At 34.1% G+C, this 15,751-nt stretch overlaps 1 protein-coding gene across 1 annotated transcript in view; it reads right to left on the minus strand.

Annotated features, from left to right (window-relative positions):
- Positions 1-1,197: 1,197 nt before the first annotated feature.
- LOC115917209 (cadherin-7) overlaps positions 1,198-15,751 on the minus strand; it is an 84,136-nt gene continuing 69,582 nt past the window's right edge. The window contains exons 10-13 of the mRNA XM_030970951.1: positions 14,958-15,079; positions 13,457-13,574; positions 11,142-11,393; positions 1,198-3,805 (exon numbers count right to left, since the gene is read on the minus strand). Coding sequence (XP_030826811.1) covers positions 3,312-3,805; positions 11,142-11,393; positions 13,457-13,574; positions 14,958-15,079 — 986 coding nt within the window. The 3' untranslated portion in view covers positions 1,198-3,311. The remainder of the gene's footprint in view (positions 3,806-11,141; positions 11,394-13,456; positions 13,575-14,957; positions 15,080-15,751) is intronic.

The following is a 15,751-nucleotide window of genomic DNA, read 5'->3' on the forward strand; positions in this document are numbered from 1 at the left end:
TAAGCGGCCATCAGAACTAGGAGGCTTAGGAAGGCCTATGCTACGTCTTAGTGGGAATATAACCCTTAGAGTAAGTGCATTAGGTTTATTCTTTTGAATAGGGAATATTAGTCAGAATGTCCATTGTTTGACTCTGTTGAAGCCAGTAGATTTCACACTGGTCAAAACAGAGTAAGAAGTCTTTCCCCTAAGTGTTCTTCAAACAGCTTAATTTATTGCAGGAGTATTTTAGTAGCACTCTTAAAACAGTGCACTTTTCAAGATTCTTGGAAATCTCAATCTAAAATAAGCTTATTCCATTGGCATATGGCAGAAGGAAAGACATGTTATTCCACTGAAAGATGGGAGAGACTGCAATGTTTGACCTATTTTTTATCTAGGATTTGTGGCTTCTAGTTAGATACTGAAGCTCTTCAGAAAGTTAAATAAATAAATATGATTGGAAGTATTTTTAAAGGCCTGTGTTAATTAATGTGCCCAAATAATTTCATCACCTTTCCAGGACAGAGAAAATGTTTTTTTACATTTTATAGTATTTAGTCAGTAGAATATACTTTATGCCATCCAGCTATGCACCATAACTAAGACTCAACAAAAGAATTTGAATCAGATTATGAAGTGTAAAAACCTGTAGTCACGGTAATTTTTGGTGAGCATTATATAGTATGCACATTACACACACCCTTATGTGTATGCTGTAGTAATATATGTCACCAAACATAGGGAATTTCCACCTTCCTTTCTTACTGCAACAATACAATCAGCAGGTGAGCATGTAGAATGCAACAGCAAACTTAATTAAATTAGAACTGTGCAACAGAAACATATATGTGCAAGAGCTTTTATGGTATCAGAATAAAGCATATTTTTTTTTTCTGTAGAAAGCACATCAAAGAAACCCCACCCTAACATAGTTTCCTAATAGTGGAGGTTTTGGGTTTTTACAGATACAGAAGGTAGAAAACCAAGGAAATTAGACTGTTTACTCTAAATCACATTTAAATCTCCTGTGAATGTTATGTGCTAAAATCAGCCTTTTTTACATCTTAATCCAGATGCATGAATTATCTTCCCACAAAGAACAAGGAGATTAATGAAAACTGTTCTTTCAGAACCTCTCTGATTTAATACCTGCTTATATTCTGCAGCATATCTTGCTGTCATTAAACTGTATACACATGGTTCTTTTTTTTCCTATTTTTAATACTTTTATTGAAAATCTTACATGTATGACTAAAAGTCATGGATGATATCTTTCAGTTCCATTACAAAATCTGTCATATATATATATATATATGCCTATATATATATATTTCATACAACTAGAAGCAAATCTACTGAATTATGAAACAATGATTGTCTATTAACATGTAACTCAAATTAAGTATGTTGTAGATGATTAAAATTATTTTTCTTTTCTGTTGGAGCTGAAGGCCACTTTCACATAATTAATTGATAATGCTGGGCTGCAAAAATTAAAGATCCTTAATAATAATTTCCCATCCCCCAGCCTCACATCACTCATACATTAGGATTTCAGTACAAGGATCCTTCTCTCAGAAAGAAGTACTTTTAGAGTGAGCATCATCCTCTGTGGAGCACCTTCTATTCACAAAACAGTTCTGTAAACATTTGGTGTACCTCTCAGTAATTGCAGGCAGGTCAAGTGATTTCAAGTTAGGTACAAGCAAAAAATTTTCAGGAAAAGATTCTAATTTAGGAACTCATCTACATTTTTTCTAAAACAAAAAAATAGTCTGAAATAATACCTAAACCCACTATTTAACTTGAATATATGTCTTATTATCTAGTAATAAATCGTGAAAGATGAAGTATAAATATTGTCAGAATCATAAAAAAGTTGTCTTATTCTAAGAAATCCTACTTCAAAATCATACAGTATATTAACCAACAATAGTTGTCCTTCTGTTTTGGCACTCCTGAACCAGCATAGAAATTACGTGTAGTGAGTTAACACCTTGGGGAAATAATACTTATGTGCAGCAGGATCTAAAGATGACCTCTGAAGTTAATAGTATTACATTGCTTAACATAAGAAAGAAATAGAAAAATCTTTTACTGTGATTCATCAGCAGCAAAAGAGAAGGGAAGAAGAGTGAGGTCTTTACAGTCTTTGAAGCATATAGCATGTTTAACCTTGAAAATTAAATCTTGCATTAAAGACACTCCCAGCTACCTCTGCAGTCTTCTTTCAAAAAATTCAATGCACAAATATCTTCTTTAAATGTCTCAGACTTTGTAATGGCTCCGAAGAACAACTGCACATCCTTGGCGCTGTTCTCCTTTCTGTGGGATGAATGGTGGGTGGCCTTGTTTACTGTATTTTTTCCACTTCCATGCTTCATTTCCTACATTTATCTGAGACTGGAGAAAAATCAGCATGTTCTGACAAGTCTAAAACCATGAGGCAGTAAAATGGACCTGAATTTAGTAGAGATTGGAGTTCGAAAATAAATATAACACTTTATGTCAAACAATAATAAAAAAGGATAAATTCTCCTGTACAAATCAGAAGAGAGAATAAAAAATAGCAAATAGATAGCAACACCTTTTCTATACCTACATGGGCATCACAAAACTTCCCATCCATAGGACTATACCTCCATATTTATCATTTTATGTGAATTTTAAGCTACTTTGTAAGTTGATGACACACTGTGGAATTTCTTAGTACAAACAATAATTTCTCGAAATCTACCCAGAAAATTAAAGAAATTTCTGATTAAATAGCTCAGAAGAAACACAAAAAATATTTTCTGGGCTTTTGTTTGTTTTCATCAGTCCTCCTACTTTTGTTCTAGTAAGCTGTATGCACAGAGTAAAGAAAATTTTCTTAAAAAACCTTGCCTGTGTAAATACCATGTACTGTAATATTGTATTGAGTTATATACTTGAAAATTTATTTCTTCCTAAAACAGGGACTCTGTATTCTCAATATAGCAATACTGTGAAGGCATCTACAGATGCCAGCTCACTGAGGTGACTGTGTAACATACTCTTGAACGTGAGTTGCCTCTGCAGGTATTTCAGGGTTGCTATCTATTTGAACGTGGCTGAGCATTTCATTTTATCAAAAATGCCACCAAATGCTCATATTCTGTGTGGTCAGTGCAGTCCCTAGGACAAGTCTAATGAAGATATGTTCCACCAAGGCAAAAACAAAAAAAAAAAACCAAAACAACAACCTAAAATTTAAAAAATGGGAAAATATTTACAACTTTCCTCAGTCTGTTAGGTTGAGTTTTCTGTTTTAATATTCTTCAGTGCATTTTCAGAGAAAGGTTCCAAGGCTAGGAGTATAAGCATTCTGGTCCGGTCCCATACATATCTGCAAGCCTTTTAAAACGAGGGCCCCAGTCACTGAGGTAATCGTAGTTCTGGTCAGAGTTTGAGCTGATGGAATCTAAAGAACTGAGCGACTCCGCCACCGAGCCGTTCCCCTCAAATGCGTACGTCTGCAGGGAGTCGTAGGGCGGCGCACAGGGGTCCACGTCAGCTTCTTTTAGTCTTTCCCAGATAAATTCCCTAAAAATGACATTATCTGGGATACTTTTAAAAGTCGGTCTGCTCAAGAACTGAATCTCAGGTGTCACATCCCTTCTGGTCTTGGTGTCTCGCATGATGTTGAGGTTCCTCAAGGCAGCCATGTCAAAAGCCTCTGTGTCTTCTTCTCCACCACCCTCATCATCGTACCTGACAATGTTTTCTCTGATATCTCTCTCTTCATCAAAAATGAGGGGCTCTTTTTTCCGTCGCCTCATAGTGACAATCAGCAAGACAAGAACTGGAAAAAAGAAAAGTTAGAGTTTTAGCAGTGCCAAAGTTTTCTCATATTTTTCCTAATGTTGGAAGTACCCATTAATTTATATGACAAAGACCCAAGGAATTTATACAGTTAGATGCAAGAAATTTGTGCAGCTAAATGTGAAACTTAGCAGATTATGAAATAACTTTTAAACTATAAGCTTTTTAGACCCTAAAGAATCTATTTCCCAAATCATTCAGGATTAGCCTCTTCATTTCTAATTCTAATATCCTATATTGTCTGCTAAGCATGAATTTCAATACTGGTTCAGTCTGACTATGAAAATCTCACAGTCCAGAAATTATAATAATTTAAAAAAAAACCCAAAAAACTTTTCCTGAACTCTTAAATGCCGAACTGATAAAAGCACATTCATAAATTGATGGAATAGAATTTAAAAACCATAGTTTGGAAAGTGACGGCATGAAAGTGTATGATCAATATGTGCCAAATAAAAATAAAGTTTAAAAACTTTATGTTGGAGAACATCAGATTTTTAAGCAATGTATAAAATAAGACTGTCTTAGTTCATGGAATAAAACCACTTCTATATAAGATCTCACTTTCCTGAAAAATGCAAAGTGCTGCACTTGAGATTTATGCCTTACATCTAAAGACAACTGCTTTAGCTACAGTTTACTGGATGAACCAGAACTACAAATATAATTGGTTATTCAATTTTAACCCTTGAAGTTTCTTTCAGCTTGAAAGCTAATACTAAACTGCAGTGGCAGCCAAAAGCACTGAAAGAAACTAGCTCAAGTCTCCTCTTGTTCTAATACAGTTTTGGTAGAGAAACATCACTGGTGATACACAAAATATGGAACCAATACTGTGAATATTGCATCCATCTGTGGGACATGATGGAGTGTGAATCATCCTCCTAGAAAATAATTAATACTATACTGTAGCATCTGGATAACATTTGCTGAGTTAATGACACTCCTAGGAAACCACAGGCATCACTATGATTGAAAAAATAACAGTACGTTGAAAAGTGTCATTCCACATTTAATTAACCTCTTCTGATTTTATGATTATTTTTAATGTTAAGATTATATGGCTATATGCATCAATAACATTTTCAATCTTTACTTACAATGCCAATTAAATGCTGTAGAAACATATGGAAAAACAAAAGCTAAAAGGTGATAGAGATAAAATTAAGCTTGAGGTTCCCCACGTAGTCTCAAAAGTGGCCTCCACAAATTGCATGATGTGGGACTACCATTCTTGAAAGCCTTTTCATGGAGTGATCTTAAAATCAGTATCAATTAAGTCATTGTGAGGAATTACTCAAAATTAGGATCGCTTGGCTAGAATAAACCAGTAAATTGTATGTGCAAGAAAGCTGTATATGTCTACAGATGTTATGGTACTATTTGTAATTGGCTAAAGCCAGAGATGCCTTTATGCACTATTTTTATTTCCCTTTGGAACCACACATGTCTAAAAATAAAGCTGCAACTATATTTTTTTCCCATAAAATTTTTGACAAATATGTTAGGCAACAATTCTTTCCTTTTTTCTCAGTAGCTACCAAACACATATCTGATAATCCATCTACTAATAGATATCTCATGACTATATTACTACATAACCAACATCACCCTCTCACATTTTTTGCCCCTGGCATCTACCTGATTCATCCTTTATGTATTGAATTCAGAAGCCTCTAGTTTAGGGCATTTTCCTTTGAACAATATTTACATAAGCAGTTTAATAATTTGAAATGTTGACCTTTAAAGTGACATTTGTGAAATTTCAAAACATTCTGATATTTGTATAATAAGCTGTAAATTATATGGCAGAGAACATAAAATTGTCATTAGATACAATTGCACTCCACTCTTAATGTTTTCCCTTATTATAAAAGATATTTTAAACTGAAATTACCTTGCTGACAGTACAAATAGATAGTTCAAACAAGATCTCTATTGACATAACTTCTTAATTACTGTTTTTAACATTTACTGCCACATTTTTATTGTCATATAAGTAAGCAGCTAATAATTTACTTTACTCAATAAATGCATTTTTCCTCTACTGTCCCTCTTAACATACTTGATGTTGAAATTTAAAGACATGCTAATAAGTGTAAAATAAGAAACTTAGTAGGAAGGTCTGCCTAAAGGTACAATAAAAATCAAGATACAGTGAATGTTTTATATAGTGTTCCTTCTATCTCTCAGACTTGCTTGAAGCCAAGAAAAATATGGAGTCTTTCTAAAGGTTAAATATTTTAGCATTTAGATAACTTTATAAGATTATTAATTTCTAACCTTTCCAGCAGCCATGAACAATAAAGTTTAACCTCTAAATGAACAAAGTTTTAGCTGCATTGCAGGAGCTGCAGAAATGAATACAAGCCCTAAAAAATTTTCACCGCTATTTAAATCAAATGCAAATGGTTTTGAAGTTTTTTTTCATTTCTCATTAGGTAATGGTGGGCTTTTATTTCCTACATTTATGAAAAAAGCAGACATTAAGTCAGTAATTAGGGACTGTCTGAACTTCTAAAAACCTAATTTCATGATTGTTAGAAAAGAAATAATACAGTGGAAAACCTTCAGGCACAAATGAGGGCATTAGATTGGCTCCATACAGATACATCCAACTCATACTAAGGAGATGAAATGACAATACAGATTTTGTATGTGATGTAACAAATAAACAAATCGATATTTTAAGCTGCTAATTATAAAGTCTTAATAACCAAAATTAACAAAGACTGATTTAAACTAACCTTTTAATACTTCTGATTTACCTAAATTTTTAGAAATATTGATTTCCTTTAATAGGTACAGTAGCCAAGCAAAAAAAATGTTTGTCTTTATAATAGCTGTGGTAATACACAGTTTTATCCTCGTGTCTAGTATACATTTAATGTTTGCAGTTTCAGTTCACCCAAGTCAGTCCTTAAACAAACACCTTCGAACGCAAGAGTGGATTTTTGCTTTGCCACTTTTCAATGTGCTTTCTGGAATTACCATGAAATTTCCATTTTGGTGCGACCTGGTAATAAGTCAGGTTTAGTTCACCCGAACATATTTCTCTGGTCTGGTATTAATTTTTCCTTTTGTACTCAAGGCAACTGCAGCATAATTGTAAGAAAGCCATAAAAGTCGTGAGATGCCCTGAGGGAGAAGACTACATGCAGAGCTATACAGAAAGGCACAGAGCTAAATCACAAGCATTACCACAATTTGTATACACTATACCCCTAAGCCAGGAATTTACTATAGCAATAAGCCACATCAGCTGCAAGCAGATCTGCACACTGGTTTATGCCTTAGGTGTGTCATGATTCATAAAGCTGATGATTGGAGATCCCCAGCCATCTAAGCAGCACACTAATAACCTATTTAGTTATACCTTGCAGTTGCCAGTACAGTCAGATAAGGTTTGGGGATTTCAGAGGCCAAGACTCAGGAAACTTGAATTTAATTTCCACTTAACAAACTTCACCTATACCTGTTGTTTAATCAGTTTGGACTGATATTTGCAAAGTGACTGTGACCTTTAAATGCCCACACTGAGTGACCCTAATCAACCCCCAAACTGTCAGAAAACAGCTGCTGCATTTCATATTCAACCACTTTCTGGAAGTGTTGCTTTGGGTACCCCTACTTAAATGTTTTCCCCCAGTTACACATTTATCACTTTCAGAATTGCAAGGCCAAACTCTACTCATATTACATAGTCACATTCTGTACACGTTGTACCTATTAAGAGAATAGGATTCTTATGACTAGAACTGCCTCTTCTTTTTTACAAATCACAGTTATGTGTTCTGATTTAATTTGCAGGTATTTTGACAATGATAACAAATTTGGTGTCTTTCAACTGAAAAAAAAAAAGATTCAAAGCTGTATTTTCAAATTTTATTAATATATTACCCTTGTAAACTCTAGTGCCACACTAATAGGAAGCTTTCTTCAGTCTTCCTAAGAAAATAGGTGGCACTAATAAATTACATTCAGAAGTATAAAAGACAACAATTATGAAAATATATTGTGACAATATAGCTTTCCATACAAAGAAATTACTTAACTTCTCAAATGTGATTAGGTTATCTACAGGTGAATATTTTTTTTGTGTGATTTCATGTAAACATTTTATGCTAAACAGTTGTTACAAAAGCAATTATTGTTTCTGGAAGATGCTAACTGAAAAACAAATTGCCTTGAATTAAATTACCATATAATTTTCAGAAAAGTAAAAAAAAATTCTACTTGCCTTCCTCAAAACTATGTGTAGTCCAAACCTAATCAAACTACCTTTTGTATGCTTTTTTATGATTTTTTAGATTTTTTTTCTTTCTGTACTATTGGAATCTGATGCAACACTGTACAACTCAGCCTTACTGCATAATTGGAAAGCTGTTTTGAGTAATTAAAAAAGTACTGGAATTTTCTTGTGAAATAAAATTTAGAATCTAAACTCCATCAGACAGTATGAAGATAGAGATTTTGTTTGTAAATGCTTTTAGCTTTTAAAAATTATTTTAGTTTGAAAAATTAGTCTATACCATACTATATAAAATTATCATAAAAAGAATGCAATTTAAAAACGTTCTTCTTTCTTAGAGTCAGTGGAAACATTGGGCTTATCTAAAATTGATCGCTTGCTTAAGTAAAAGTAGTAACACTAAGAAATCCTACTGAGACAATCCAGGTCTTGGTAAAGACAAATGATTATGTATCAGCCATAGGGATGTATGGGGCAAGATCAAAAAGTATATCATACTAACTTTAAGAAAGTAAGATCTGGTTGAGAATTCAGGACCCTAGTGCCAGAATGCATGCATTCATTCCATCTGTGCAAATTTCATGTTTTCTATGCTTTACAACTGGCACCCACATTAAGATGACATTGATTAATGCAACCGGATTTTTACTGCATGTTAATCTTGGGTAAGGGAAAGATATTGATCCAGTAGACTGTATCCTCTTTTCACTGATAAAGTCTTACACAAAATGTGCATCCCTTGTTCCAGTCCTGGAACCATTTGCCAGCAGCTGAAGCCTGTTTTTTATGCTATACTAATAGATCTTCAGCATCTTTCTCAAGAATGAATGCAAAGGGCAAAAATAAATTCCTAGCAATACCACCATGCAGCTGGTCCCAGAAAACATATTCTAGGAGCAAATCAGAGAAGAAGAAAGTCTCTGGGAGCAGACAAGCAGCTTGGTTTCATTAGGCATCAGGGATGTTTAGGGACCTCTTCCTTGTGGACACTGGCATGCAGCTGAGACTGAAATGTGATACAGTACCCAAATGTAGTACTCAAAGCCAGCGTTATCATACAAACACAGCCTAACCTGTTCCTGCAGCTTTGAACTGTACTCAAAAGGAACAGTTTAGACTGGAAGTGATGGTGGCACATACAAATGTCTGTTTGGATAAACAATGTTGATGCCTTCAGACAGATTATTTTGGAAAACCAAAATCTTTGACAAATAAAATCAGTGGTGTGGTGGTAATATGCAAGATTTTTTTTACCAAATCCCGGTTCAGAATAACTGGAATAAAAGCTTTTTTGTTGGTTTATTTGTAGTATTTGACCCCTGGTGTACCAAGTAGAATAAACAAATTATTTGGTGCCAATATGTTTTGCCTCCACTCAATGGTCTTCTCGAAATCCTACTGCTTCTATTTAAGAAAAGTTTATGGCCAGACCAAGCTGCATGGTACCTAAAGCAGTTTCCTATGTAATCTTCAGAAACTAGCTTTTCATGTATAACAAAAATGGTGAGATTTACTTTTTGGATCAAATGAATTGCTATGGTTACAGGACTTTTATTCCTAAGTATATCGGACTTAAAGTTTAAAACGGGTGTTTTTTCACTGATACTAATGCCGGTTGATATAAGAGAATATTTTTATATCTTTTTTGAACTCTAACATTTAGCTTCATGTCCAAATAAAGTTCATTTGTGTACATAAATTGGCTAGAAATGCTACTAGAAAAATGATATTTAAAAATGTTCATTAAAACTTCTGGCATTCTGGCAACAATTCCCTTCAATTTCTTAAACCTAGGTCTAACCATGTGTTGAGTGAGAATAAAGTCTTATGATGTTAGATTTTTTTATGTCACGTAGATGGAAAACTTTAGAAATGCCACCTCCTATATATATGTGTATATATATATATATATATATATATATATATATTATATATATATATATAGCTACTGAGTAAGTTGGTTGCAGAGGCAGTGATTTTTATTACTCTGTAAAAAAACTATGCAACAGGTTTTTCATTTTGGAGTCCTTTAGAAACATTTTAGCAGAAGGAACATTTCCTTCTAATGGGTTCTAGTGACATGAATCAGAGTGTGAAAGAAGACATATCTGTACATGGTAGAAATACTGCCATAGACAGAAGTTTGGACACAAGTCTCTTGATTTGACCTATGCAAATTGCTTTGATAACAGTGGTAGATAAACACCACTGGGATATACCAACATAAGAAGACTGTGGTCTTCTCCCTTTCCTTAGACTGATATGTACAGACATGGAATAGAAAAATCTCTAATTGATATAACAACACCGATGGAAATTCTTTTGTGCTGAACCGGGTACCGTGTTAATATAAGAATTTTCAGACAAAACCCAAAACTTCACTTTTGCTCACCTTATTCTTTAGTTTTATTTCTTGATTTTACCCTTTATTCTCCTATTTACTGCTTAATGACTAGGTATTACATGGGAAATGCTAGGCAAACTAGGATGCTGACACTATTCCCCTCTTTTCCACTGCCTTTTATCTAGTTGCAGTTTTACTGCCTGACATAAAATCCAGCTGTGCTACCATTTCCAGAAGTAACAAAAAATTACTCTGCAAATTATGTCAATTAATTAGGATTCTCATAAGTAAATTGCATCTGTTATATTTTCTGAATATCTTTTTTTCTATGCAAATCAGTAAATGTTTAAAAACAATTATGCTTGTGGAAAAGGGACACACGGATACTGGTTAATGGTGAGTAGGCTAAACCAGATGCTTCCATAAACCGCGTTGTCTATTTCTTAAATATTGCATTTGATGCATGTCAAAGCTTTTTTCTTTTACTGTAATTTCTAATATCTGTCTGGAGGCGATTTGATATAGAAACAAATAATCTAAACTGATAATCCCAATCTAAAGGTTTTTTTGTGCTAATGATACAAAATGCTGTTCTTTCTTGAGTACTATCTGTGCCTGTTCGCAGAAATCAGGGTGGACGGGAATGTTGAAGTTTATATGCATGTATCTTTTTCCACAATGAACTGAATGGAGAATAAGGGTAACAGAAAGAAGACATACCTAGCAGAGTCAAGACACAAGCCAATATTGCTATCAGGGCTCCAGTGCTAAGTCCTGCAGGCAAGATATATGCTTCTGCGTTGCATGTCTGAGCAATACCATCTGCATCACAATCACAGACCCTGATGGTGAGAGTATTAGTGCTACTAAGTGAAGGTGATCCACTGTCCACTATGAATATTGGCAAGTAGAAAACAGACTGTTCTTGTCTTCGAAACCCATTTCTTTTGGTTAATACTGTCGCAGTATTATCTAGATAAAGGAATAAAAACACAAATTATAAAATATGTGAGTTTTCTGAAACACAAGCTTATAAATACTATAGCCTTCTACTTAAAGACTTTATAAAAACATTAAAATTATTTCAACAAGTTTTCCTTTCCCAGTCATATACTTTTGAAGCTGCAGAAGTAAGATCAACTGAGAAATCATACACAACTAAACAAGAAGATTTTTATTTTAAACAAAAGAATATTTCAAAAATGCAGGGGTCCATTTGTTTTTAGCTAAGCTCAAATTTTTATAACCCGGATGGATAGCTGAAGGTGAGATAATTGTAAAAAGAAAAAAAAATTGCCCTTCAGTGATCAGATTAGGTATCTAAATTCATTTAGATTTCCAGTTAATTTACAAGCATCTATTTCAACTATTTACAGCTATAGATATCATATTAATTGAAGCAGTGACCATATTAATAGGAGAATAAGTTCTGAAGGTCAATGAAATATTTTTCAAATGAAAAAAAATTCCCATACATGCACAAACAAGGTAATTGTGCACGCAACAAAGAAATGCTGTTGTTCTCAGACTCTTCTGAGATTCAAGATGGCTATTATAATCAGACTAAAATGTATACATTGACAGTGGTCTGAGTTGTGTGATTTAAAAGCCCATGTGTTCAAGAAGATACGTGCAAAACTCACTGTGTACAACACAGATTGAGAGCTCCTGAGAGGTAGGGAGTTACATCTCCCAGCATGTATAGAAATGTCCATGCAGTTGGTCTATCTATCTATCTACTTACCTATCTATCCATAGACAAGACATATTGGTAGTCAGCAAAATTATCTTACTGTGTCACCTCTTATGATCTATCTGGCAAAATATGCAAACACCTCTTGATATAACATCACATGAGACATGCATAGAATTAACTAATGTTGCATGAGGCAGCTGCTGCTATGTCTTGTACCTCCACTGATTTTACAGGCATTAGAAAAGTCTAGTATTACTTTTATTAAGTTGTAAGTTTTTAGGGAAGAGGGTCTCTTTTCATTAACTACTTTACAGTTTTCATGATGTCAGATTTCTGAACAGTTCTATTCTAATGCACTTTTATTATTTTGATTGTGTTACTATTAGAGTCTTCAGTTTTAAACTGCAAGCTGTTCATATGAAGAAAATTAAGCATTTCATTAACTACATGTAAGGTAAGGCAAGGAAGATCTGCATGAAAGAACTTTATTAGGTCACACATTATGCTTACTGAATATTATTCAAAGTCTGCCTGTACAAACAGTGTCCTTCAGTGTCCATATGTTTGTTTTTCTTGTTTTACTAATAGGATGACTTTGTAGCTCTGGCTAAGTACTGATCCATAAAAGAGCAGTGCAAGAGCAATACCCTGTCTATTTAGTTCTGTTTGCTACAGCTAATAGCTAAACAGCCTGACACGTGCCCAGCTGCTGTACTGTGCAGTGCAACTAATGAGGGCAGTAATTAGAGTGTGTTCTCAGATATTTTAACTAGCAGAAATGGGATGTCAGTGGGAGCCTTTGAGGAAACAGTCATAAGAAGTCTGTGCAAATATTATAGACAGCTTTCATTATCAAAAGCATTCTTCAAAAGGGGACATACTTAGTTACTGAAAAGATATGTTTTTTCTAAAAACCAAACAAAAACTCCACAAATCACAAAACATCTCCATCTATTGTGCACTCATTTTTTATGCCCTGAGTTATATTAATAAGACATGAATTCCTGGACATTTTTCAGTCACTACCCCAAGATAAAATATAATTTAGATAAAAACCCATAAATACATGCAAAAAATGTGAAGAGTGACTGATGAAAAAAAAAAAAAAAGGTAAAGATTTAAAAATTTGATGCTGCTCTGCTTGGCTCAAGGCTTCAAATGATTCAAGCAACAGCTTAATTCCTTTGACAAATAGTCTACAGATAAAATTATTTGGCAGGCTGATTGTACTTTATGTCCTTACCAGAACAGAAGTTTATGTAGGTCATAAAAAGCTTGCTGCATTGAAAATGGAAGGTGCTATTATTGATGAATATTTACCAAATCAAAGTATTCTTACCTTTGTTGTCCTGCAATGTAAAATTGTGGTTATTTGCTGCCTCTGCGGTTAAACTGAAGTAGAACTGATGGCCATTTGGTGGGTCGTCCTTATCAATTGCACTAATTTTTTGGATCACCTGTTTTGAGATACATCAGGGTTTCATTGAAGCATATGTACATGTACATTACATTAACCCTCTGTTACCTACCAAATATCAACCTTCCCTCAAGTTCTAATCATCTTGAATTTTTGTTTTCCAGTCTCCTAAGCATGTAGAGACTGTTAATGTGTGACTCAACTCTTTACCTGTACCAAATTTATTGTCCAAAGCAATGCTCTGCAGGCACTGGGAGAAAGTTAGGTCCTGTCATTTGCCAGAGCTTGGAGTAATAAACTACTTAGCAGTGGAAGAAATGTGCCTTCTGGATGGCTCTTAGTGTTATTTTCAGTGGCTGTAATCAATGTTGTAAACCTTCACAAGGAAACTGTGATGTTTTTGAGCATTCGATTCCATGTAATGTTTTTTTTAAATATAATGGAAAACAGAAAGGCACATTATATTATTTTTGTTTTCTCAAATGTCATTATTAATAGTTTTTTATTTCATTTTCTACAATTCTGTCAAAATCTACCTCGAAAGAAATTGTCACCACTGCTTAAAATCCACAAAAATTGGAAACCCCAATTCTCTGGTCCAGTTCTGATCAGAGCACAGGGAAAACAGAAATGTACAACAATAAGAGCATGCATAATCTGTGTTTCTCATGAACACAAGCTAATAATCATAGTGGATTTTTGTCAGAATTTAAATTATGAGGTGATTTTGAAATGTGCAATAAACATCTACCACAGGAAGGACAATACACTGGGAGAAGGAATAAAAGCACAAAGTCTTCCTGGAAATATGCAGGATCTTTGCAGGTGCAACATCTGCAAGTTTTCTGGAAGTGGGAGGAGAGACTAAGAAAGTACATGTATTTTGTGAGGTGTTCCAAAGTAGAGAGAAAAAGGCCAAATGAGGGTCACCAAGGACAAACAACAAGTGATAGATTTAGTTAAGTCTAGGACTACTTGGAAGATATTTGTGTAGTTGAAAATATGGGAATAAAAAATAGGAATATTTTCCCATTGTGAAACTGTGTCCTTAAGGTCCATACTTCCTAGGGGGATTAAAAGTGTGTACTCATTTTCAGAATGGTGGACATTTAGTCTCAGAATGACCTTTGTGTTACTGCTTCCCACTTCCCACAAAAATTAGGAGAAAGTATGTATTGTCAGTATTATTCAAAATTAGGTGAATTAAGTAAAATGTATCAATCGTACAAAAGAAAGCCAGAGATTTTAACATGACTTTCAACCAATATTTTTTATACTCAGATCTTTCCTACTGTTTGCTTGTACTGTTCATCAGAACCTCATTCTTACTGTCATAAGAGGATTTTTCTTAAAGCTGTAAGGCTTTCATAAGGAATGGCTGATTATCTGGTAAAAAATAAACATAAAACCTATCAAGACATACCTGACCAGGCTGAGCATTTTCACAGACAGTTGTCTCATACTCCATGGCAAACTCAGGGGCATTGTCATTGATGTCAAGGATCGTGATGGCCACATAGCCTCTCCCAATCTGTGCTGGATTCTCTACAGGAAAAAGTCCAATAAAACAATTAAGAGGAGATCTTTGCAAGTTATTCTGAAGGTCATTTTCTTTTTTATTTGCATTCTTCTTTTGGATATGCATGTCAAATCAATTATAATCCCTCCCTCAAATACAAAGGAAGCTCTTGTCTTGATCTTCTGGACCAACATTTATGTACTCCATCTGCTTCAATTAATCTAAGATTTTACTCTTAGGATAAACTGGAAATCTTATTCACTAATCACAGCATTGAATCAAATCACATGGAAGGATAAAAGCAAGATGTATGTAAAATCATCACCAAGCTAGCCAGACCACCACTATTCGTATGGAGAATAACATGATTATTATAGGTTAAACTTTTTTTTTTCTGAACTTTAGATGGATCAGTCTATTGAGAAGTCAAAACCAGAATTTTATCAGCTATGTGTAAGAGAAAAGAAGAGAAGGCTGCATTCTGAAGTAAATCCCAAAGTATTTAAAGTGCACACACACTATTTCAATACTGTCATTAACATGTTGAACAGCATAAATATGAATCACATCCTAAACTGTTACACACCTCTAGCTAAACTATGAGTATGTTCATTGTCCAATGTCATACTTTAACCTTAAACAACAATTATATTTTGGACTAAGCATACGGACATCAGTGAGTGCAATACTTATTTTGC

This window comes from Camarhynchus parvulus, chromosome 2, assembly GCF_901933205.1.
Source record: "Camarhynchus parvulus chromosome 2, STF_HiC, whole genome shotgun sequence".
In the NCBI taxonomy this organism is placed as follows: Eukaryota; Metazoa; Chordata; class Aves; order Passeriformes; family Thraupidae; genus Camarhynchus; species Camarhynchus parvulus.